Source organism: Lytechinus variegatus, chromosome 3 (assembly GCF_018143015.1).
Source record: "Lytechinus variegatus isolate NC3 chromosome 3, Lvar_3.0, whole genome shotgun sequence".
Classification (NCBI taxonomy): domain Eukaryota; kingdom Metazoa; phylum Echinodermata; class Echinoidea; order Temnopleuroida; family Toxopneustidae; genus Lytechinus; species Lytechinus variegatus.
The window spans coordinates 54,436,398-54,459,978 of NC_054742.1; the positions used below are offsets into that span (position 1 = coordinate 54,436,398).

The following is a 23,581-nucleotide window of genomic DNA, read 5'->3' on the forward strand; positions in this document are numbered from 1 at the left end:
AACAAATAAATTAGATGATTAATGAATATACATTTATTAATCAATAGAAATACATTAACTAATCAATTACTAGTACAATAGATTGAAATAAATGAACTTCCGCACATAAAAATAATTTAGAACGAATGATACTTCTGACACTCTATATCACAAAAGAAAAAAAACATAACACTGAAAACAAATGAATTCAATGTTTAATTAATACATTAATTTTTAAAAACAATCGGATAAATAAATGAACAAGTTAATAACTATATATTAATACGAATAAATCGACAAATAAATTTCTGAAGAAGTAAACTAATGTCCTCTCTCCTTGTTTATTTGGAAAATAAATTGGAGACCCCCCCGCCCCCTCCTACAGCGCCGCCCATGATATTCTCTCCTTGTTTATTTAGAACATAAATTGTTGCCAAGCCCCCCCCCCCGGCACCCTACAGTGCCGCCCATGATAATTCTCACCAGCCGCGGGGGAAACAAGCCCCATGACCACGATATGGGGAAACAAGCCCCATGACCACGTTATTTTCCATGATATAACAGTGTAAGGGGCCTCGATAACGAGTATACTAATATAGCCGTCATCCGAGCCCCACACACGTGCGAATGCTGGGACAAGCGCATTGGACGGGGCCTGTTTCGCGACTATCTTAGAATGCAAGCTTAATATATACTCGTGATATAGGCCCCGCTCTTGTGTTGGAGTGACTGAAGTGCCGTAGTACGGGGCCTATATAACGGTTATAGTACTATACTCGTGAAACAGGCCCCGCGAACGGGCATTCTAAGCCATTCAACACAGCAGCGGGGCCTACATCACGAGTATACATAGTGAGCTGAAGTTAGCAACCTAGATATTGAGGTAGTATAATCGATTACAAGTGTTTCTCGAGCGGGGCCTATATCACGATTTTGCCGGATCTATAATCTTGTTCTTTAAACTCAAATTTTTTTTTCAGATCGAAATATCAAAATTTGCAGCTCGCGCTTCACGCTCGCATTAATCTGCTGGAGATATATAGATGTGTGTGTGTATACATATATATACATGTATATACACATATTATATATAGGCATGTGTGTGTGTGTGTGTGTGTGAGTTTGTTTGTGTTGTGTGATCGCGAGCGCCTTTGGAAAATGGATTCATGATTTTGCCTCCCCAATCTGAAAAATGGATCGACGCCATCACTGCCACTGCAAGTGAATAGACATATATGTACCTCTTTATGAACCTATTCTAGCTCACTCTAACTGCACATGAAAATAATTAAATTGAACAGACACTGATTTACAGTTTAAACCACAACAAGGCACAACAAGCATGACAAGTCAACAAAGTTACAAACATCAGTCATCACCTGGTTCCTGTGATTGGCTGGTTCTAATCAACTTTATCTTCGCTGACTTTACTCCAGCCTTGTAGTACTAACTGATGGTACAGCTGCTGGTTGTGTTTGAAAATCTTCTTCGCTACCAAAAGCTTAAATTAAAGTTCGAAGTTGAACATACCGTGTTGTATTTATGACTGTTAGCTGCATGATCATTGGATTGGTACACCGTGCAAAAACATAGTCGTTCAACCCAGCTGTGATCCCTGTTCTCCACCAGCGCAAGTAGACTGAACCATTATAAAATACAAGGTAATATTCGGGTTCTAAAAAACTAATAAGTTATTTTTTTACCAAATTGTTGGCTTGATTGACAATTTACATTCAACAATTTAATTTATAATTATAAAATGATAACACTTATCATATAAATTCTAAAATAAGGAAGCATTTTTTTTTCTCATAAAACTACTTTCTACCTAGAGTAAAAATGAATTCGTCCGGGGATTCCCCACAAAACATTTTCTACATCTCGTATCATTGGTTTCGGCGCGCTCAACTTGAATACAACGTCAAGGCAGCTTCTTTTGCTGATCAATTGTGATAGGCGCCTAGGCCTTAGATGCACTTTGGTCTTTGCATTTGGATCTATATCATGGGATTGTTTTGACTGAAGAAAGCAGAAAGCAACCGATTTCAGGTTTGTCTTGATTTTACTGCTAACATGCTAGTTACCACTTACCTCAGCTCAAGCCAGGCTCAACTCAAGCGAAGGTCGTTCGGGCTCCACTCCACTTGAGCGAAGGTCGTTCGGGCTCCACTCCACTTCACTAACGCTACGTACACTACCCCCCACCTTCCCAGGTAGGTGGAGGGTAGTGTGTGGCGGTCCCGAGGTGCCACTTCCATTCACGAGTGGATACCATGTCCATGCGCGACCATGGCATGGGTCTCGAAAAGCACCCTAAACACGTAATTTCCATATTCTGAAAATGCACCCAGTGGCGGACCGTGACTCCAAGGAGACAAAGCATTGGGGGGGGGGGCACGGCATTGTTCACAAACAATGCAATGCCCCCCAGGCCCAATGCTTTGTCTCCTCCGGGTCACGGTCCGCTACTGAATGCACCCCTTAACCATGTTTACAAGTATTGGCGTGTGGAACCTTACCCTTAACAAGTAGAAGTATTGGAAACAAACGATACTCTTAGTCTTGACTCTTGGCAAACATTCCCTGAAATCATGGAAATGAACCCCTATAGAAACGAGTATACAGGAATGTTTTATATTGTTACGGGTCCTTCGTAGCCAGGAGGCTTCTAGAGAGTAAAAATCATTTACTAACGTAACTTACTCTCATACGAAGCCAGGGCTTCTTTTCTATACATATGCGTGTACCGCTAAAAAACCTGAAACTTTCACCCCCGTGATTTCTACTTTCTCTCTAAAAGATCTAGCCCTAAATCATGTACATGCCAGGATACAACTTCATTTCAGACATTTCTATGCTATGGATTTTATTTTTAGACAAGAATTCATAAAAAAAATGAGAAAAATATGAAAAGAAGGAAGAGACTTGCCCGATGTTTACGCCGCCATCTTGTTTTCTATTGTTCTTCACCCACGTTACGCGACGCAAGCGTAACCCATGTATGGATGAATGCACAGGGCTTAGGGGTTTGGGTCTATTGTTGTGTACATACAGCCTCCAACCCATATAGTACATGTACATGTATACGCTATGCTCCAACCAAGGCAAGGAGGTAGTTGTTGCAACCCATCCCCAGTACTACATATAGGGAGCAGCCGTGCATGCCCCAGACTGTGGTACATTTTACCACAAATATTTTGAATTTATGTCTCATCTCCTTTAAGTAACACTGAAGCAGAACTGTGATCCAAAAATGTTGGGCTTATTAGGAATGGGGAGTCGTTAATTGCTTGTTTAATGGTGCCCTCTGGATGTATAGGCCTACATACACCAGCTAGACCAGGGTTGTGTCTTGGCTGGCTTGTCCATGGCGGGATTACACGAGGACAAGGCAGACCCATCCGAGGCCAAGGTCAGAAGGGTTGAGCCCAGACCGAGGCCGAATATTTTAATACAACAAATGTGCTTGAATAAATTGCATGCGCAGCTCACGTTATTGTTGTGTAGTTTTGCCGAATTATCGTAGCAACAATTGCCAGGGAATTGTTATTTGAATTTTTAAATTTCACAATAAACAAATAAGAATAAAATAAAGTTAATGTTGATTAAATTTATTTTTAAGACACTTGTTTCAAAAAATGTTTAACGTAAATTTTAAAATGAGAATACCAAGAGATTGATGAATGGTGCATGCGCAAAACTTTTTTTTTACAATACTAGCATGTGCATTGCAAAGTCAATTGGTCATGCAAAGGCAAAATCAATGCATGAACTCTTCATGTATGAAGCTGTGTCAGAAACAGGCAAGTCCCAAAAGTCACAACTTAGAGCGGCGACCGACCAATAAGTAGCTTTCTCAGGCGGTGCTGGAATTTAGCCATCACCCAACGATTTTGTAGAAACCGAGCGGGCTGTGAAGACTTATCAGTGTCTGAGCAATGCCCTGTGGATTATCCATTCCTCAAGGCCAAATCTGGGTCAAATCTGGAACTTTTCTGTTTTGCATCCACGCATTGATCGGCTGAGCACCCACCGATTCATGGGCGATCTTCCATCGGCCACCAGCCTATTTTTAAGTAATTGCCCGGCTAATCTTGAATTCGCCATTGGCGACCAGTCGGTGACTGCTCGACAGCTTTGATTGATCCAACAATTGACCTGTAAAATCTTTTGATGGCGACATCTCGATTATGTCTGCGCCTGAACGGAGACCACCTGGGCAGCGAGTGAAAAGTGAGCAGGCACCGCCAGAATTTTAATTCCCGGTGATGCAGTATATGCAAACACCCATTTATTACGCACTTTCACTTTTGATACAAGTCATTGGATTATAATGAGAAATGCTCAACTCTGAAATTTGTGTTTGTTTAAGCAAAATCATACATGGATTGGGGAAATTGAAATTTGACATTGGTGGATAGAGCCTTTCTCCTCATGTACATGCTGGTACAATGTTTGTTTCATCTTTTCTTCCCTTTTCCATAGGTTTTTATCTGGTATTTCCATGTACCAAAGCAAGAATGCTTCTACAGTTCAAGTAAAAAAATTGACACCTCACAAATCCCAATTCAAGGAAAAGGTCATGAATGCATATAATCATTATATATGACTAGAAAGAGTATCTTTGTATTTCACCATGACACCCCACACCGATACACAGAATGTTTTCATCCCGGGATAGCTTTAAAGCTGCTGAAAGGGATTACTATTCAAGGTTCTCAAAAATAATTTCATACCATATTTATGTGGTATGTCTTCACACTTAGATAATCAGTAGGTATTGTTTGTGCCAAAGTAAGTTATGACTGCGAATCTCCAATGAATGAATCCAGATGTCAATGGTGTCATAATCTCGCCTGAAGGAAGTTCAGCAGAGACCTATTAATGATTTTTTCTGTTGGTCTGTTACGCTTAAGTCACACACGGCCACTTACGGTAGCTGTAGATGCTTATGGATATAAGATTATCATTATTATTATTTATAAAATTATGTCATTATGAAATTAATTTGGAGGTACTCTTTCAGGCAACATATAATAATTATGTGTTCATGACATATTTTTCCTTATAGGGATTTGTGAGATGTCAAGTTTATTTTTGACTCAAACGTCATAATGAATTGCAGAATGTAGGACAGGTTGCCATGATCATTCCACCTGTTTTCACAACCTTCTTTATCTTATTCACAGATCTGATGTGTTTGCTGTAAAGTGTATTTGAAGAATTTCATCACACAACATGGAAGTTGCAGACTACCAGTCAGCCTTTGAAGATTATCTGCGCAACAAGGAGACCTTCAAGTGCTCCGAGAAAGAAATGGATTCCTTCCTGCTAACTCTACCCATTACTAAAGAGATCAGGAATCGTTTGAAGAAAACCACTTTGGAAAATCCTCCTACAACTCTTAAGGTTCATGGTCAGACAGTATCTCTTTCCAGTAGCTATATCAAGGGTATAAAAGCGATACAGAACATTCTGAAGAAAGACGAAAGTCAAAATATAAAGTTGAGCTGTATCATCCAGAGTATTCGGGACTTGATGGGCAGTACCCATAGCAAGCTGGTTTGGGAGATTTCAACAATTCTTGACATTTCAGGTGAAGAGAAGGTTTCTCTAGGATATTGTAAGAAGAAGCAACGCTTATGTGATGCAAAAGTGAAGATGCATCATTATCTCCTGATGGAAGGATTGCAAGATGTTATTGCCAGTATTACAGAAAAAGGACCAGATTCTGTAGAGGAACTGTGGAAATCTTGTAAAAGCATATCTGCTCCTCTTGCTATGTCAAAAGTGGGCATGAATCACAGAAGATTTGAAGTGACACTGAAGAGCTATCCTGAAGTTTTCCAGGTTGAAGGTGGTAAAGTGTTCTTAAATGGCAACCCACAAATTACATACTCTCTGATCCTTAGCCATATGCAGTCAGGTAAACTTAAGCTCAGAGATCACCTGTATAAACAAGGTGCACTTCTGAAGAATGAGCTGTTCCATTCAGCCCCACATCTCCTTAACAGAGCAGAAATGCTTGCAATGGGAGAAGGCATGGAAATGTTCAACTTTACTCTGCAGTCGCTTAGCAATGACTTTCTTATCATACTTCCTCACATGCTAGTTGTTGTCAAAGGAACATCCCAGGTACAGGACAACCCATTTGTAAGTGCCATCTCCAAGATCAAAGGTTTCATCAGAATTGCCCAAGGTTCATCTCAAGCTCAGGATAATCCTTTGGTGAGTGCGGTCTCCAGGTTCAAAGATTTTGTCAGAGGCAAAAATACTGGAGACATCCCTACAATGAGTCAACTACTGGTATTTGTCAATGATACACTGAATCCGAGAGAGCAAGTAGCTGTTGGAAGCACTAGCCAGAAGCTCAGAGAAACAATCACTGCATATCCAGACCACTTTGCCGTGAATAATGACAGGGTGTTTGTCAAGTCGGATGATGTCATTCTTCCAGATATGAATTCAAAAGTTGCACATAATACTTCAGTTACCATAGAAGATCAAGCAGGTGATAGAGATGGATGTTTGCCAGATCAGTGCTCTGAATCCTCTGAAGCTCTGGCACACTCAAATGCTCTTGATCAAGAAATAGAGTCACTTCAAATTGATATTGATGTAAGAAGTTCTGTTCTAAGTACTGAGGATTCTGAACTGTCCCCAAACTCTGATGATTCTAGTCAGGATGCTGGTACTCTTGGCACAGAAAATGTATGTACAAGCACTTCAAACAGCTCCATCCACAACACTGAAAAAACAGGAAGCAAAGAAAACTTAGGTTCTGTTGAAGATCATGAAACAAATTTGCCACATTCAGATAACATAGAATGCAGCTCAATGCAGAATGCTGAAGATAGTAGAGACAATCCTGATCAAGACCATCGTTCACCGATCACGGATGATGCCGTATCTAGCACTGGACAACTGGAAGGCTCATCGAACTCTGATGCCCTTGATCAGAAGACAGGATCACCTTGCACTGATGATGGTGTTTATAGGCTTAGCTCTGTTCAAAGTGTTGAACTTCCTGAAGACTCCGCAGACTCTGACCTGTGTGATCAAGAAACTGGTTCATCCCATAATAATAATGAGGCATGTACATGTAGCTCTGTCCAAAACATGGAACTCCCTGGCGGCATGCAAGTCTCTGAAACTTCTGATGGAGATACTGATATGTTGTGCAATGATGATTGTTTTCATACTCAGAACGCAGACCAACGTGAAGACTCGGTAAACTCTGCCTCTCTTGATAAAGAAAAACATGCTCCAGAAACTGATAATGATGTCTCCAACTCTATTCAGACCACAGTTCATTCTTCTGCAGACCTCAGAAACTCAGACCTGGCTGATCATGGCCCAGCATCACCTAGAGGAGGTAACAATCAATGCAGCACTGATCAGATCACTGACCATCCTCTAAACTTGGTAAATTCCAATGGCAATAAAGACTTACTATGTCCCAACAATGATGTAGGTAGCTATGTTAAAAAGACTGAATGTTCTGATGATGTCCCAAACCTGGACACTCTTGATATTGACACTGATTTAACATACCGGTACTCTGCTCATGATATTGCACGCTTCTCTCAGAAGACCAAAGATTTTGAAGATTTCTCATTTTCAAACAAGAGATCTTCACTTCAAACCATTAATGATGAACTTGATGGGAGCTTGGATCAGTCTATGTCTTTAGGGCAAGACGAAGTTGAATCTCTTGGGAGTGACACCATATCAGACTCAGAGTCTCTTCATTCTGGGATGAGTAATGAAATAGGGAACCTGGAACCAGCTAGTGCATCTGCAGAAACTGAAGGCCGGGATACAGTTACTGTTCTTCAGGTGAGCTTTGGTTTGTGAATTAACTTCTTGCAGCCATTGATGAATCTATTCCCCCAAACTTCATCATAAAATATATATACAATGATATATATGGTTTTGTTTGTTCAGTACTTTCCGCAACTGCCTAAATTATGCTCCATTACTTTAGAGGTCTCACGGGCCTAATTACTAGTGGTAGGCCATAGATATTCATTCGAGCCAACCCATTGCTATTTTTTTTATTTTGATATGGCTGATTGACAAAGTGTATGCATATGATTGTCCATCTAACACTGATTCTATTTTTGGTAATTACTGAACTTCCTTTTCCCTTATTGGGAAGAAATATCACCAATTTTGGACTATATTTTGACTGGCGGAAGGATTAGGGCTATTTTGCTGTTTGAGTTGATGAATCTGCTCCCCCGACGGTGTCTACAAACACGCCAATTTATTTTTTAAAATGAGCCGGTCGAGGGACCCTTTTCTGGTCAGATATGGATTGCCAGGTATAAATCCTATCCACTGGTAGTAAACATTCGACTCCCGAATTTCATCCTTATTTTTAATGAATTTTTTAAAGTGCCAATTTAACACATGAGTCTATGGGGAATGAATTAGGCCTGTGAGACCTAGAGTGCTTACTCCTGATCTATTTAAAGTATTAAGTGCTATATGTGGGTTCGTCGTGGTCTAGTGGTTCTGACTCTCGCCTTTCAAACAGAGGTTCGAATCGTAGCCATGGTGCATTTTAGTTCAAGAAATTTATCCACACTGCTGCACTCGACCCAGGTGAGGTGAATGGGTACCCGGTAGGATTAATTCCTTGCATGCGCTGAGCGTCGGTAATGGTAGCTCGAGCTAAAGCCGTGGTAATGATAGCAAGCGTTTTGTATCCTCAGGCAAAAAGTGCTAAATTAATCCAGCTATTATTATCATAAGCAAGTATATTTATTATTATCTTCAAAGTTACATAAGCTCCTCATGGACGTAATGACAAAAAGCAAGTTGAACGAGCTTTGGCTTTGTAGCAAATTGACAGTTGTAAACTTGGTCAGGGCACTCATTCTTCCTTTATTTCATTTTTTATTTCCTTGTAGTAAATAACTTCAGAGGTACATATACACACAAGTCTGAAATTTGACAGAGAATGGGAGGTTTATTATAATCTTTTGAATCCTGCCCTCAAGTGAGACAATTTAATTCAATTTTCATCAAAATATTTCTATGTATTTTATTGCATTTTGGTAATGTTTACATTATTTTTTTATGTTCCCTCACACATTCTGCAGGATTTCAACTATTTTGGTGAACTGATCAAAGATTTTCTAAGCAAGTCAATCTATCCGATACTTTCTGTGTCTTTATTTGATGGTTGGTTTATTGTTGGTCTCTGGGATGGCCCTACATTTGCTATCTCCTTGACCTTGACGTCTGGTGATCATAAGAAGGTGCTTGGACCGTTGGAAAGGTCCGCATTGGATTTCTTGACCAGTGGGTCAATCTTGAAGGTACTTTGTGTCCTCAGTTTTAAACACGTGTAATTTTGAAATGTAAGATTTAAGATTTATTAACTCCATAGGGTATGTTTGCCAGTCAGTAAACTTTAAGTGATGTATGTCTATCTTGTGAAGGCAACCTCCTATTCTTCTTGGTAGCCACTGGTTGTATTTGAACATGTTGAGCTAGGATGTAGGAAGCTACCAGTGAGAAAGAGATATCTCTGGTTGCCAGAAAAGAAAGAGGAGGAAGCTATCAGTATAATGGGTTCTCATTTCTGACATGTCAAAAAATAGAAATGTACAATCATGGAACAGTTGGTAAAGAGATATGCAAGTAGTCATAATTTCATGCTTATGTTCCTAAACTGTAGGAAGATCTCTACCTGTTTCCTTCTGTTGCATTTGAACTTCCTCCTTGATTCCTCATTGTTACTGTAGGTTGTGTTTGGTAAGCAGCTTCTTACAGAGGTCAGTGATACTATTGGAATCAAGATGATCAATGTGTTTGATTTGCAGGTAAGTTTGTTCATAATATAACGTAGTAAGAGTACAAGAGACAGAAAAATCGCAATATCATAAAAAAATAAGAAGCAAAATGTTAATAAAAGCTGAAATGTTTGTGGTAATTTTTCTAGCTGATACTCTGAGAATATCCACTTCTGTATGTTGATGTACCGAAAACAGAACTGGAATCCCAAATTTAATCAAGAACTGCAGGTGAACGGAAGCTGAGTAGAAATTTGTATTGAAAATCATCTAGGCTCATGTGTTGAGTAAACATGACATATTCTGTCTAAATAAGACTAAAATAGCCATGGATCAGTAAATTACAATCTCAGTACACACGATTTGTCCTTATTTTGCAGGAGGCAGAATGTCTCATCAAAAACAATTCCAAGAAATCCCAGACATTGCTGGAGTCTCTGAAGTTGTTTGGCATCGATCCTTGTCCTGTTGTAGAGGTGTGTATAGGAACCATTCAAGCTCCTAGCTCTGGTGAGGTATACGGCAAGGAAGCTATCCTCAAGCTCAAGGAAACAGCGAGATGGACCATGAAGCAAGTCCCACATCTCTATCAAAAGATGTTAAGGTGAGTGCACATATGTGGTCTCAGTTTTTGTACATTTTGTATGTGATTCAAGCAAGTACTCAAAATGATACTAGAACTCATCCAACTGAAGATGGAAATGCCATAAATCAACAACTACATATGTGACCATCCACCCCCAATCCAACAATGAGTCACCAAGGAAATATTTCTATAAATAGCCAAATTTACTATTTGGTCTTCAAAAAGCAAAAATGAGAAAATTAGCTTATAAATCTGAAAGAATAATTTTTTATACTGTTGAAATATAATCAATTATTGACAAGTCATATATTATATTAAACCTTGGGATGTGTTATTTTACACTGGAAAATTTGCAAAATTAATTTTGGCCGATTTATTTTTGGTTTTGGGGTGGCTTTTCATATTTGTTTAGATAAGTACATGAAAATGAATAATTTCCCTTTCCTTACATTAAAGCAGATCACAAACATTGTGACCCTTGAACATGGTCTTACTAGTGCTCAAAGGTGATGTTGTTAACCAGCTTGTCAGTCTTCACTGACTGTTAATTCCATATTGTCACAGAATGATGTTACCACATCAGATCACTGATGTGAGCCAACTATACTGTAGAGAAGTTGAAGGTCTACCCTCAACATCAAGCAAGACAAAAGAACCTTCTTGCAGTACTACATCATCTGGGAACAGTAACCAGAATCCCTCTGCATCTTCAGTATCAGTGAGTGTTTCTCAGGATTATTCCCTTGTGACATCTACAACATCGCAGAAGCATGATCTAGTATCGTCAGCGAAAGAAAAGGCCACTTCTGAGAAGCCTGTGTCGGTACATAGAGTGTCCTCCACATCTGATGACTTAGTTGAACTTGAAATTGTGGGTCAAGCCCAGACAACAAATGGCCTAGTGGATATGGAGGTAACAAGAAAAAAAATTATGTTCATGAAAAGGACAGTAAAACTTGCATGGGTCAAGTCGGTTTGTCCTGATGGCATTGAATTAAGCACAGATTTGTCTTATATACAGGAGAGATTATTTTATTCAAGTTTGACTCTATCATTAAAAAAAAGTTAAAGTCAGTCATATTTTGTTTTCAGATAGAGATAGTAATAGGTCACATCATGTTATTGATCACCATCGCTTCATTAATATACTTTGCTTTACATCGATTAAATATAAGCTTGCTGAATGGGAGCTTCAGCTTTTTTTCACTGAAATGCACTTTATTTATTCCCTCCTTTGTCTCGAGAATGATATCTTGGAAGCTGCAAATGATATAAAAAAAAAACATTCAAAGCCAATGTCTAATGACTAAAAATAACACAGCAGTAAATTTTTGAAATCCAGTATCATCCTGTGAATGTCTCTGCCTTGTATCACTGTTCATTACTTTTATGTTCTTAGGAAAACCTTCATCCTGATATACTGACAGGGCCTGGGCCAGATTCCATCTTACCTGCCAAAGACAAGGAATCCAGGCCAGTCAGCTCCATTACCACATCTCGTAGATCAGAGAAGAAACACATAGCAATGCCGCAAGAAAAAGCCACTGATGAGGTCCCCAAAGGATCAGTGGGAAGTACCAACCCACAGGCAGCTAGTGAACAAGAGATGTCTCAGCAGTCATCATCAATGGCCAATGACAAAGTGATCCACTACAATGATGCAGGAAAACCAACACTCATTCCTTTTACAAGCAAGGTAGGTACTGTTTGAAAGACTATTTGAGGGATATGAAATGTGGAATATTACCAAATCATTTGTCCCCAGCAGCCACCATCATTCTTCAGGTATTGATTTTGTTGTGTTTGCCTCTACCGGGAATAGGTAGTCGCCTGGGGCATTATGTTTTCAGGGGACTGTTTTATGCAAGTTGTCTTTCTCCGACATTTACCGTAGTTACAGTCAGAGGCCAGAGCATCTGGGCCAATCGGAACCAAGGATTTCATTGAAATTGTTAGTGCTGACAATTTAGTCAGTGTTGACAACTTTCATGAAACACTCCCAGGTCCTCTGTCTGTCTTTTTATATTCAGATGCCATAATAATAAAAAAAAAGAATTTACTTTGAATTGGCTCATTTCTGCGGTTATAACATTTCACTTATCTTTTAAAAATAAAAAAAGAACACTTATTACCTGCAAAGTGGCCATTCAGTAATGGATGTATGTTGAGGTCAGCAGCCTCAAATACATCTTAGACCCATGATGCATGTGCGCAGGTTTTAAGTCACCTTAGACGCCCTGTAATTGGTGCATATACACATACACTAGAAGTAGAGTGAAACCGTTTCAAGATTTTTTATCCATGACTACTATTTAAGTGACAAGTGTGCCTGTCTTTTCATGCCAGCATTTTCTATTGTTCGTGAGCAATAACTATTATTTGCTATTAACCTTTCTAGTTCAATGGTAAAGCCGCCTTTTAGGTGTATTCAGTACGGTCCAGTAGTAAAAAATAGTGAGGTGATACTAAGCCTGAGTCGAATCGATTTTAAAATCGGTGTTCGATAGATGTCATCGAACACCGGTGCAGATTTTGCAAAATCGGTGCATCGAAAAAAAAAAAAAAATACTTCGGCTGGCCGATTTGTTTGGTTTACACAATCAATCATCAAAATATCAGTAATGTCCAACTTTACTACTACTTACTTGATTTCTATTGCCCCAAAAATGAAACCGATTGAGTTATTATGATGCTATTCACCATTAATTTGAAGTTTATTTCGATCATAGTTCGAGTCTTACTCGTCTGCTCGTGCCGAGATAATTTATGCACGATGAATTCATGAATACGAATAGAAGTCATGGCCATCGATCGTGCATGCGCAGTATTGTTCTTTAATCAAACCAGAAAATGGCCGGAAATTGACGCAATCAACGTAAAATAAATCTTGCTTTCATGAACAATATTAATATCATGACCATAGAACATTATTTAATCTTATTATTTAACAATAATTTGCATATGATAATCATTAATATGAATTTAGAGCTTGATGTGAAACGTTTGTATTTCGTTTCAATTTTCAATGGCGGACATCTCATGACGATCGACTTGACTTCTTGAGTCGAGCTAGTGCATGCACTTGTCTAAAAAAATATAATCATCACGTCAGGATTGATTCTCGAACATTGTCTACATGCAAAAACTCTGTTCAAGTTCGTAATATCACCATATAATAACATTTTACATGACAAAACAGAGAAAATTGCATTTGATTTTTTTTCCCATCAATTTGAAGCTAGTTTGTGCCCAACTTTGGGCTCTGATTTCATGAATGGGAAAATATGTCATACGTCATCGAACACGCATGCGCATTGTGCTTATTTTCTCGGAGCTTGGAGGAGACGTCCAGAGATGGAATAACAATAGAAATAATCCCAGTATTAATTCTTCCATATGAACATAACATACTTTGCTGACATCGTCAATATTCTTAGTATGACCATAAAATCTTGTTAAATCGTAATAATTTAGATGAATTTAGGGCTCGATTCGAAACATTCGTATTTATTTTGATCGCATGCTCAATTGCGTCTAAAAAACTGGATTGTCATTATCAGGATTAATTCTCGAACATCGTCATAACTCATATTCCACAATCTTTCCTCACAATCGTTATATCAGCATTGAATAGCAATTCAAATGACCATCCAGAGAAAATTACGTATTTATTCCCATAAATTTATTTGGAGCTCATTTTGGATCCAACTACACAATCTCAGGCAAGTTACAGCGCTCTCCGTTGATTGCACTTGTTTGCTGGCGCTGACGTCAAGCACGCCTGTCGTTTCGGGAGAGTGAGTGTACGGAGCTGCGGACGGGGCTGGTGAATGGACTGCGAATGCTAGTTGACCGAAAATCATTCGGATCGACTCTGCGTGATTCATGTCTTTATTATTGTTTCATTTTAAACTTATATGTTGTCATCTGCAAATATCATTGTTGAAGATATTTTGGGAAGAATTCTGCTTTGGTCCCCGGCCTTTTTTGTGTGTTTTGTGATCATGGAAAATACAAACGAACTTTGCTCTGTCATCTGCTTGTGCAGCGCTCACCGGCTAACGCCAGCGCATACCGTCAGTGAGTAGTGCATATGCAAAGCGCATCGACATCGCATCGACGCAAAAACAAGACAAAATTTTCCCCGCCTTCAATATTCGATGCATCGATGTTCGATCGAATTAGAGCTGTCGAACACCGGTTTTCAAAATAATCAATATGACTCAGGCTTAGGTGATACACATGTCGAACTGCTTTGGGCCAGCTAGCCTCAGTCCACCTTTCGACGTATGTGTATCTCCGGCCTAAGATAATAGCGCCTCAAATGCCATACATTTCTATCAATGTGTATTTTTATTTTGTAAAACTTTATTTTTCTTCATCTTTCAAGGTGCATGTGATTCCTAAGTATTTTTTCAATAATCCATTTACATATTTCAGCTTGCTAACAAAGCCATCAATCCATGCCAGACCACCCATGAATTAGCTGAAGAGTTTGATGAGATCGTGAAGCATGACCAGGAGAAGTTTGTTGAAGCCTTCGGTATCTGCATCAAGTATAGTTTGAAGACGCTTGCAGAGACAGATGAATCCCTTTCCCTTGATCAACTTTCAGAGGTTGTCCTGGATTTAGGGAGAAAACCAAGTGCAAGGTACATGTATATTGTAAACATGCATTCTTTTTAAAAGAAAATCTACATTTTTGTGGAGAGGTCACCTTTCTTTTGTTTTGGGGCCTCAAATTTACAGAATTAATTGCTAGGTTACGGTTGATATGCAATGACCTGCATTACAAACCCTGAAATAAATTGCTATGTGTTCATGCCAACTAAAAGCAGAAATTCATATGGAGCATGATCACATGATTTTTTTTACATGTTTGCATATCATTTAGTCTTTGTGTGTTCTTCCTCATCTAAAAAGGTAATGCAAGTCAAATTCCATACTTAAGAGATCAAAAACTCATTGTAGATTTTAGCAGGAATATGTACATATAAAACAAGTGATTGAAAAGAAAATAAATTCTTTAAGTTTGCTTGCATTGTGAAATTATTTGTGCTCTTATATAATTTATCATCCCATTCTTTGGTAAAGCCCTAAATATCAACTGCATGCATTCAAGAATCCATCTAGTCTTTACTTTAGCTCTCGTTAGAGCAGCATTAGTAATTGAAGTAAAAAATATTAAACAAACAAAATTACAGTAAATTAATTGAATCATACAAGTATATAAGCAGTTGACTATTTTTACCCAAAATTGTTTTATTGTTTGGATGTACATTTCTGTATGAAGTAGGGGTTAATTTTCTTGTTCTTGCCTGTTTTCTATTGAAGATTTTATTGTGGGCTTTTTACTTTTACTCCTTCTTTATGCAGGTATTACCAACCAGAGCACCCGGGTCAGCTGAAAATAAGGACTCTTACCGACAAACAACTAACAAAGCAAGATCTGAAAGATTTTGTGAAAAAACACTGTTCACCTGTATCAGGTGATCGTAAAACTTCAATCAAAGATACACTCCACAGAGTAGGGTAGGTAGTCATGCACTGCATCACCTTCATCTTAAAATGCATTTATTTCAATTTAATTCTTCAAATACTAATTGAGTACCAAAGTGTAACGTCATCAAATTTCTATTTTTGCATGTCAACGTTTTTGATACCATATTTTGGAAAAACATGATGAAAACACCCACAACCCCGTATTGGTGTGAATTGGTCAATGGGGCCCAAGATATGACCTCATGAATACATAATTAGCCCATCAAAGTCAGTGTATTATTGGCCTGGTTCTAAATGTTAGGACACATGCCAATAATACACTAACTTCAATGGGACTAATTATGTATTCAAGAGGTCATATCTTGGGGCCTCATGGACCGATTCCCACCAAATTTGGGTTGAGGGGGTTTTTCATCATGTTCTTCCAAAATATGGTATCAAAAACGCTGACATGCAAAACTTCAGTACTCTATGGCAACATATGCAAATATGCAGTTCAAATTGAATTTGTTGAATTATCCCATTTATGTCACTGTTCCACATCATATAGGCTTTTAGTGATTGGTACCGACGTCATTACTGGACATTACAGTGATGGTATTTTGTCATTTGTACTAGGCGCATCTGCGCATAGGATTATCCTTACTTATTGATAACATTGAGTAATGACATACTTCTGTTATAGTGCACATCCTCATCTGTGCATGTTGTATGCACTGCACGTTGATTATGTCACAATGGAAGAACAGCTGATTGATCATCTAAAAATATCAATGTTTCTGTGGCTTTCTGGTGCCTTCATTCTAACTGCAAACATATATTAGGATATGATAAAGTTGATCAGTGGAAACAAGTATGTGACCCCTCCCCCTTGTATTTGGAATGTGTGGAAGAATTTTTTTTTTCTTGATCCAGATCATCTAGGTTGGAGAACTTCATGCTTCCACCAAGTAAGTTGGTGCAAAGTTTTCTGAAAGTGGCATAGACTTCTTTTAAGTGTGGAATATTTTGACTAACTTTAAATTTACTAGGACATGTCTGTCAAAACATTTCCTTGTGGAAACAAAGAGAAAATGATGAGGTGTCCTGTCTCATTTTCATGAATAAATAAATAAAAATGTCACAAGAAATAAAGAAAATATCTTATCTTCTTGCTTTGCAGGATTATATACAATCGTAGGAAAGAACCAATAGGACTAACAGCATTGACAAGGCATGCAGTCCTAGGATGTGCAACCCCTCTCTTTGACCTCATGAACCAGGGACAGTCCATTCTAATCATAGGGAATCCTGGTGTTGGAAAAAGTACCATATTGAGGGAAGCAGCCAGGGTGATAAATGACGTTGCAATGAGGCGTGTGGTCGTTGTTGACACATACAATGAGGTTACTTTATTTTTATCTTTTTATTTCTTTCACCTTTTCTGAGTTTGCCTCCCTCTTTAAACACATACAGAGGCATTTCAAATTTGCTGCCCTAATCGAAGTTGATCAAAATGAACGACTATTGCACAATTAGAAGAAAATAAAGAAAAAAAAATGCTCTCATCGCAAGTCGTGAAATGTAGACATTCTTTCATCATGTATGCCTCATAGTCTACTTAATTTTTTCATTTCATATTTTGATTGTCAGTTATAGTAAACAGACGAAATATCACCAATTTATATAAAATTTTTCTTTGTAAACTTGTCTTATGATTGTTTTACCTGTTAAATGAGGAAGTTTTTGTCACAAGCACTGACGAGGTGAATGACTAACCGACGATTCTTTTCCCTACTTTGGTGCAGATTACCGGTGATGGGGATGTGCCACATCCGGCTATAGGTGGGGCCAGGCGTGTTCAGGTAAGTCCGACTGCATTAATTTGGGAAAATATATTCTTGAATAAACTAGATTTGTGGACAGTTGGTATTTCATTGAAGAATAGTCCTTGTTTACATGTATGTCATAATGGTACCTGATTTTTTCTTATTGCTGAATATTTTCTTTAAAATTGTTGCAAGATTTTACTTGTAATGTATTATAAACATAACATTGATTCATTAAACGATATAGTTAACGGCAGTTCTTTTGTCAAGTTGTATTTGAACCAACTTAAATACCATTTACTTAATTATCAAATGTAGTAAGTCTTTCAGAATTAATAACAAATGGCAGATAAACTTATTTTGGTAATATTGCATATGTATAGATTCCAGGTTGGGGTTCACAGTCTAATATGATAAAGGAAGTAGTGCGGAATCACAGCCCTTTGACACTTGTCATTGATGAAGTCGCGACTGAAGCGGATGCTGCAGCGGTCCTGGCTACCAGACAGAGGGGTATCCAAGTCATTGCTGCAGTTCCTGGACAGACCCTCCAGGATGTCATCCTCAACCCCAATCTAAAGCACCTCTCTGGGGCAATTCAGAACATGGTCTTTGGCCATCCCGGTCAGCAGGTTGTTGCTGGACACACTGCGATGCAGAGGACACAGCCAGCAGCCTTTGACATCCTGGTGGAGATGTATGATCGATACCGCTGGATCGTGCATATGGACTTCACACGAGCCATTGACCTCTGCCTTCAGAGAGTACCAGTCGGTGTTCAGGAGAGAAGAGTGTTCATGAAAGAAATATCAGAAGATACCAAAGGAGTTCCTCAAGTGGTAGTGAAAAACCTTGTGGTTACTTATCCCCTATAGTCAGAGAATTTATCTGTACTGTTTCATGAACTATTTTATTACACTAATCTGCTCAGTTTGAGTTGATTGGATAGGAGATTAAGGTTAGTTTTCTAGTGGGAAGAAATTAAAATCACATGAATTTTGAAGTAGTAGACAAGCAATGAACTTTTAAGTAGACCTTTAACAAATGTTTAACTTATGTGAAGTTGATGAATGTAGAGTTTACTGAATTAAATTCCTTGGTATTCAATCATTCCATTATTATAAGTAGGAGTATTATTATTAGTAATAGTAGTATTAATATTAGTATAATTATAGTATTAGTATGATTATTAGTATTAGCATGAGCATTAGTTCTAATTCTTTCATCTACAATTTTTTTTTCCAGTTTGCATTTAATGACTTTTGTAATAGATTATTAAGAGGATACCCATAGCATAGAATCGTAAGAAAATGACTTTGAAATGTATGCAGATTTTGTGGACATAGTTGTGGTTATTTCATTTAATGAACAATTCACAGAGAAAGGTCCAACAACAAATGTGCAGTGAAGTTGGTTTCACGGTACACCTTGTATTTTTTGTGGGCAATTGTTGGTCCTGAATAATACCTCCAAACTTGACATTTCGACAAGTGTGTTCTTGTCATCTTCAGGAGATTGTGCACTTTTGACACTCAATTCACGATTACCGGTATGCAAGAAATCTGCACTGTCCATAATTTTTATACTCCCTCCCACTTTGTAAATTCAGACTAATAAGCTTTGGTTATGGTCTATGAGGTATCGTGATTGTCCTGATTTTGTTTTTTCTTTATTATTTTGTGCATTTCTTGTATTTATATTAATGTGATGGCACAAGATAGTTGGGAACATATTTGATGTATTGTTACTGTCAAGATTAGCAGACAACTTTGTTCAATCATTCCAGTGTACATTGAAGTGAGACTGTGGTCAATTTTTTGGGGGGTCTGGAATCCACTGTCCAAGACTGATTAATAAGTTCTGGACTTTAATAAGGGTGATACATTTAGAGGGTGTCATGGCGGTGCATGGGCACTTATGCAATGACTGAAAGTCCACTCCTTGTGAAACACACTTGCCAGTATTTTGAAAATATGATGTCTCTCATTTCTATCTTAATTTCATATTATTAGAAATAGCGATACAATGCTCTGCCTCTTTCCTCTTGTATTCTGGTTCACCCTCTGCTCTACAATTGAAGCACATAGCACAAGTGACATTTCCTGTGAAATTGAAAATAGTCTACCTATTATTTACTGCCAAACATATCTCTTAGTACTAGGATGGTTGTTCATTCATGAAATATCAACTCAATAGCCCAAATTCTCCAAAGGGATTTTGAATGCATGGTTTATTGCATAAAATTAAGAAAAAGAACAGCAGACTAATTAATCAAAACAATTGCAATTTCGTCTATTGCCAACTCGTTCACTCATCACATGGTCTATCTTCATTTAGTATAATGCCATTCTGTCCATCTACATTTTGTCTATCAACCATTTAGTCCATTTACCATTTGGTCTAATAATCACTTTGTCTAATTACCAGTTCGTCTATGACCATCTCATAACCAGTTGGTGTAATACCCATTTTCTTTTCATTTATTTCGCCAAATAGTCGGATTAGACCAAATGGTATATGGACTAAATAGCTATTGGACCAAGTGGTTATTAGACAAGATGATGGGTGGACGAAATGGCAATTATACCATATAGATAGTGGACTGATGGTAGACAAATTGATAGATGAGATGGTAATTGGACGAATTGGGATTAGAAATTAGAAATTAATTTTGTAGGGCACCAGCTTGCACAACTCGTACCCATCATGCAGTGCCACTTTAAATGTTATGATAGATAAACAAAATAGGCCAAAGAAGGGACAATACTGTTCCATTTTGTGGTATATCTTATCTTGTAACAGAAAATGACAACATGTGTTACCTATGAATTACCAAGTTTTAATGCTTTGTGTGCTTCTGTATATATACATATTTGTGTATACATGTATGTACTTACATCTTACAATACTTATGTATTTACATCTAAAAAAAAATGTCTTCCACTGCCAATTGTCCAACCATGGAATCTTTGTTAATTCAGGTATTGAAGTGATTTGTTATGGTTTAGTGTGTAAAAAAGATCAAGTATTTCAAGTAATCATGTAAGTTATACTACTAGTACATGTAATTGGACATATATTTTTGATAACCATGTTGTGCCTCACTGCAATATGATAATGAGTATTAAATAGAATAGCTGAATACAGTTTTCAGCCTTTATATCACTCAGTTATGTTAAAAATCAAACAAAATACAGTATTGCCATTCAGTATGCAGAGATTGATAATACTGTTCAGGTGAATATATGTGTTTATTTTGTGAAGTATGTTTGATGGTTAAATGGTTTTGTCTGGTTTTTTGTGGGACATGGGCGTTCTCTCAATATTTGATATTTTTGTTCAGTTACGCTGTGGAGTTTTTTGTTTGGTGTCTGGGTTACAATACTTTGAATTTATAATGTACATTCATTCTCCATCTATGTTCATCATTACATGTCTAGTTGTATGTAAGTCTTCCATTCTAATTGATGTACATTGTCTTCCGACAGCTAAGGTGTCAACTATGAAATGATTGTGATATATCTTGTCAAAGGGTCTAGATTTAGTCTTCTGTAAGGTTAATGGTTAAGGTACATGAAAGAAATGAAGTAGGAAAAATATTTGATTGCTTAGAACTAAACTTTTCATTGGGTGTTGTGGTAGCGTTGAATGTATTAGTGCATACATGTGTGTCGAGCAGTGTGCTTACAACAAATTTTCATAAACGGTTTAAAGCCACAGAAATCTTTCAGTTTGATTGGCTGATATTAAACTTGTTAAAGAAATTGTAAAAATTCTTCATGAAACCAGACCCTGGTATTTGAAGATCGAAATTGGAAGATATCATAGCAAGTCAAAAATTAATAAACAGATTACCATATATTATGTCTAATGATTTATGTAATTCCTTTTCAATGTTTGATAGGTTGTGACTTTCACGTTTTCTTCTCATGTCTTCCGCTCCACCATATGGTAGTGAAAAAAATGACTCTGGCTTTATTTTTCCAATTCATATTGTATTGATATTGTTGTTTTTCAAAATCATCAAAATGTCAGAAGACTTGCAATTCAAGTGCACTCAATAGCAAAGAAAAAAAAATTGAAATTAAATATCCCTCCAGGGCCTGTTTCATAAAGACTATTGTAACTTTCATGGAATCCTGGATTGTGATTGGCCACTGAGCCCTGTGTCCGTGGTAGTTCCTACACAGTTTTGATTCTTTGTGGAATTGGCCCCTGGCCTTTGGTTTTCCTCTTCCACATTTCGTGACTCTCGTGTTGATGTGGAAAAAAGTTAATTCAATAGTAATGTGCTTGTGATTTCATGTGATGGTCAGTTTCATTCCACATTTCATGCTATTCATTCCTACACTGCAAAAACTCTAGTGTTGATTTAACACCAGCCCGGTCTTTATTTGTCCACACAAGAATTTTTTTTTTTTACGACACCAGTTTGGAATCAAACGGATGCTGTTTTAATGCTAATTGGTGTTGTATACACACCCATCTGGTGTAAGACCAAAACAAAAGTGGTGTTGTTTAACACTTCTCTGGTGTGGACTTATATATATTCCAGGCTGGTGTTTAATCAGCAGAGTTTTTGTAGTGTGTATGTTGCATTTTACAGTGTAAATGCATGTTCCAAAGTGATGATGGGGGGGGGGGGTCTTAATTGGACATATACATACAGAACCATGGTTATGGAATAATTGGTATTATTTGTATCTTCTGTATAATTTTTTGGTAATAAATAAAACATTTACTTTTACAAGAAATGCAAAATGTTCTGATTCCTGCTTGCATTAACATATCAGGGGGTATTTTCCGGTTCCAAGACATTTGCTCTGGCAACAATTGCTCTACTGTATTCCTCACACCAACAGAATTACCAAATTCAGTCTCACATTTAACAATGTACCCTATTGCAACCCTAACCTTATATATCTCAAACAAAATAAAGGAGCAATTGTCGCCAGAGCAAATGTAGTGTCGCCATTTTCTCCACAAGCGGGGGAGGGGGGGGGGGAATTATCCATTATTTGTCTGAGGGGTATTTTCTCTAGAGAGGGTATCTGTCCAAGGGGAACTTGTCTGGGGTTACCTGCGGTACTTGTAGTTGTCATGAGAGAAGTTGTTCTAGGGCATATGTCTCTGAAGGTAGTTGTCCAAGGGGGTGAGCTACAATGTAGCAGAATGGGGGAGGGGGGGGGGGGTAGTGATCCTTGAGGATATTGGTCCAGTGTAGTGATTATTTATTAAACTTAATCATGAATACAATAGACAAATGACCTACCATTGTAAAGCTTAAAATATCCTCTTACGTCTCAAAATACTTAGATTATTTCTCATTTACACATAAGTGTGCAAAAACAACTGAAGAGCGAATACCATAAAGTCACTTGGCGGGCTGTATCTGGATTAAAAAAATAACATTTAAAAAAATTTAAATATCTCCTCTTTAATTTGATACCTCAGTTACAGAAAATGGTCAAGAACAAAAGTTATGGTTATTTGAAATAAGGCTTGAATTTCAATTATTTCATAAAATAAAGAGGTTTTACAGGCTAGCGTCCAGACTCACTCGACACTCCGTTTTGTCTACGGTCAACCATGCATTGAAGGGATGGTCCGGACTAAAAATAAATCTAAAGAGCGTGAGATTCACATAGCAAAATGCTGAAAATTTCATCAAAATCGGATAACAAAGTTATTGAATTTTAAACTTTATCAATATTTTGTGAAAACATATGCACATCGTCACGAATATTCATTAGGTGGGCTGATGATGTCATATCCCCACTTTGGCTTGTTTTTCCTCATGACTTGTATATTTTGGTGATTCTCATTATAGTGGAGCACACTATGTAGGTTTCATAGAAGAAATTTATATTTTAGGACAGGTAAATTAAAAAGAGATGTAT

The 23,581-nt window shown here is 37.7% G+C and overlaps 2 protein-coding genes across 5 annotated transcripts in view; one reads left to right on the forward strand and one right to left on the reverse strand.

Annotated features, from left to right (window-relative positions):
• LOC121411387 overlaps positions 1 to 1,591 on the reverse strand; it is a 34,493-nt gene extending 32,902 nt beyond the window's left edge. The window contains exon 1 of one of the 2 annotated variants that reach the window (XM_041604083.1): positions 1,510 to 1,591. The gene's annotated coding sequence lies outside the window, so the exon portion shown is untranslated. Of the gene's footprint in view, positions 1 to 1,358 lie in introns of both variants that reach the window. The other variant, XM_041604082.1, reaches the window with a different exon arrangement.
• Positions 1,556 to 22,435, forward strand: LOC121411388. 3 transcript variants are annotated; one of them, XM_041604087.1, is made up of 12 exons: positions 1,556 to 1,640; positions 5,169 to 7,818; positions 9,090 to 9,308; positions 9,738 to 9,815; positions 10,166 to 10,389; positions 10,936 to 11,284; positions 11,771 to 12,067; positions 14,812 to 15,023; positions 15,748 to 15,903; positions 17,036 to 17,258; positions 17,661 to 17,717; positions 18,065 to 22,435. In XM_041604087.1, exons 2-12 carry the CDS (start codon positions 5,218 to 5,220, stop codon positions 18,554 to 18,556), a joined length of 4,908 nt encoding a protein of 1,635 aa, XP_041460021.1. In that variant the 5' UTR covers positions 1,556 to 1,640; positions 5,169 to 5,217; the 3' UTR covers positions 18,557 to 22,435. The 3 variants fall into 3 exon arrangements, with proteins under 3 accessions (XP_041460021.1, XP_041460019.1, XP_041460020.1); XM_041604085.1 differs by lacking the exon at positions 1,556 to 1,640 and adding an exon at positions 1,848 to 2,028; XM_041604086.1 differs by lacking the exon at positions 1,556 to 1,640 and adding an exon at positions 2,257 to 2,300.
• Positions 22,436 to 23,581: the final 1,146 nt, after the last annotated feature.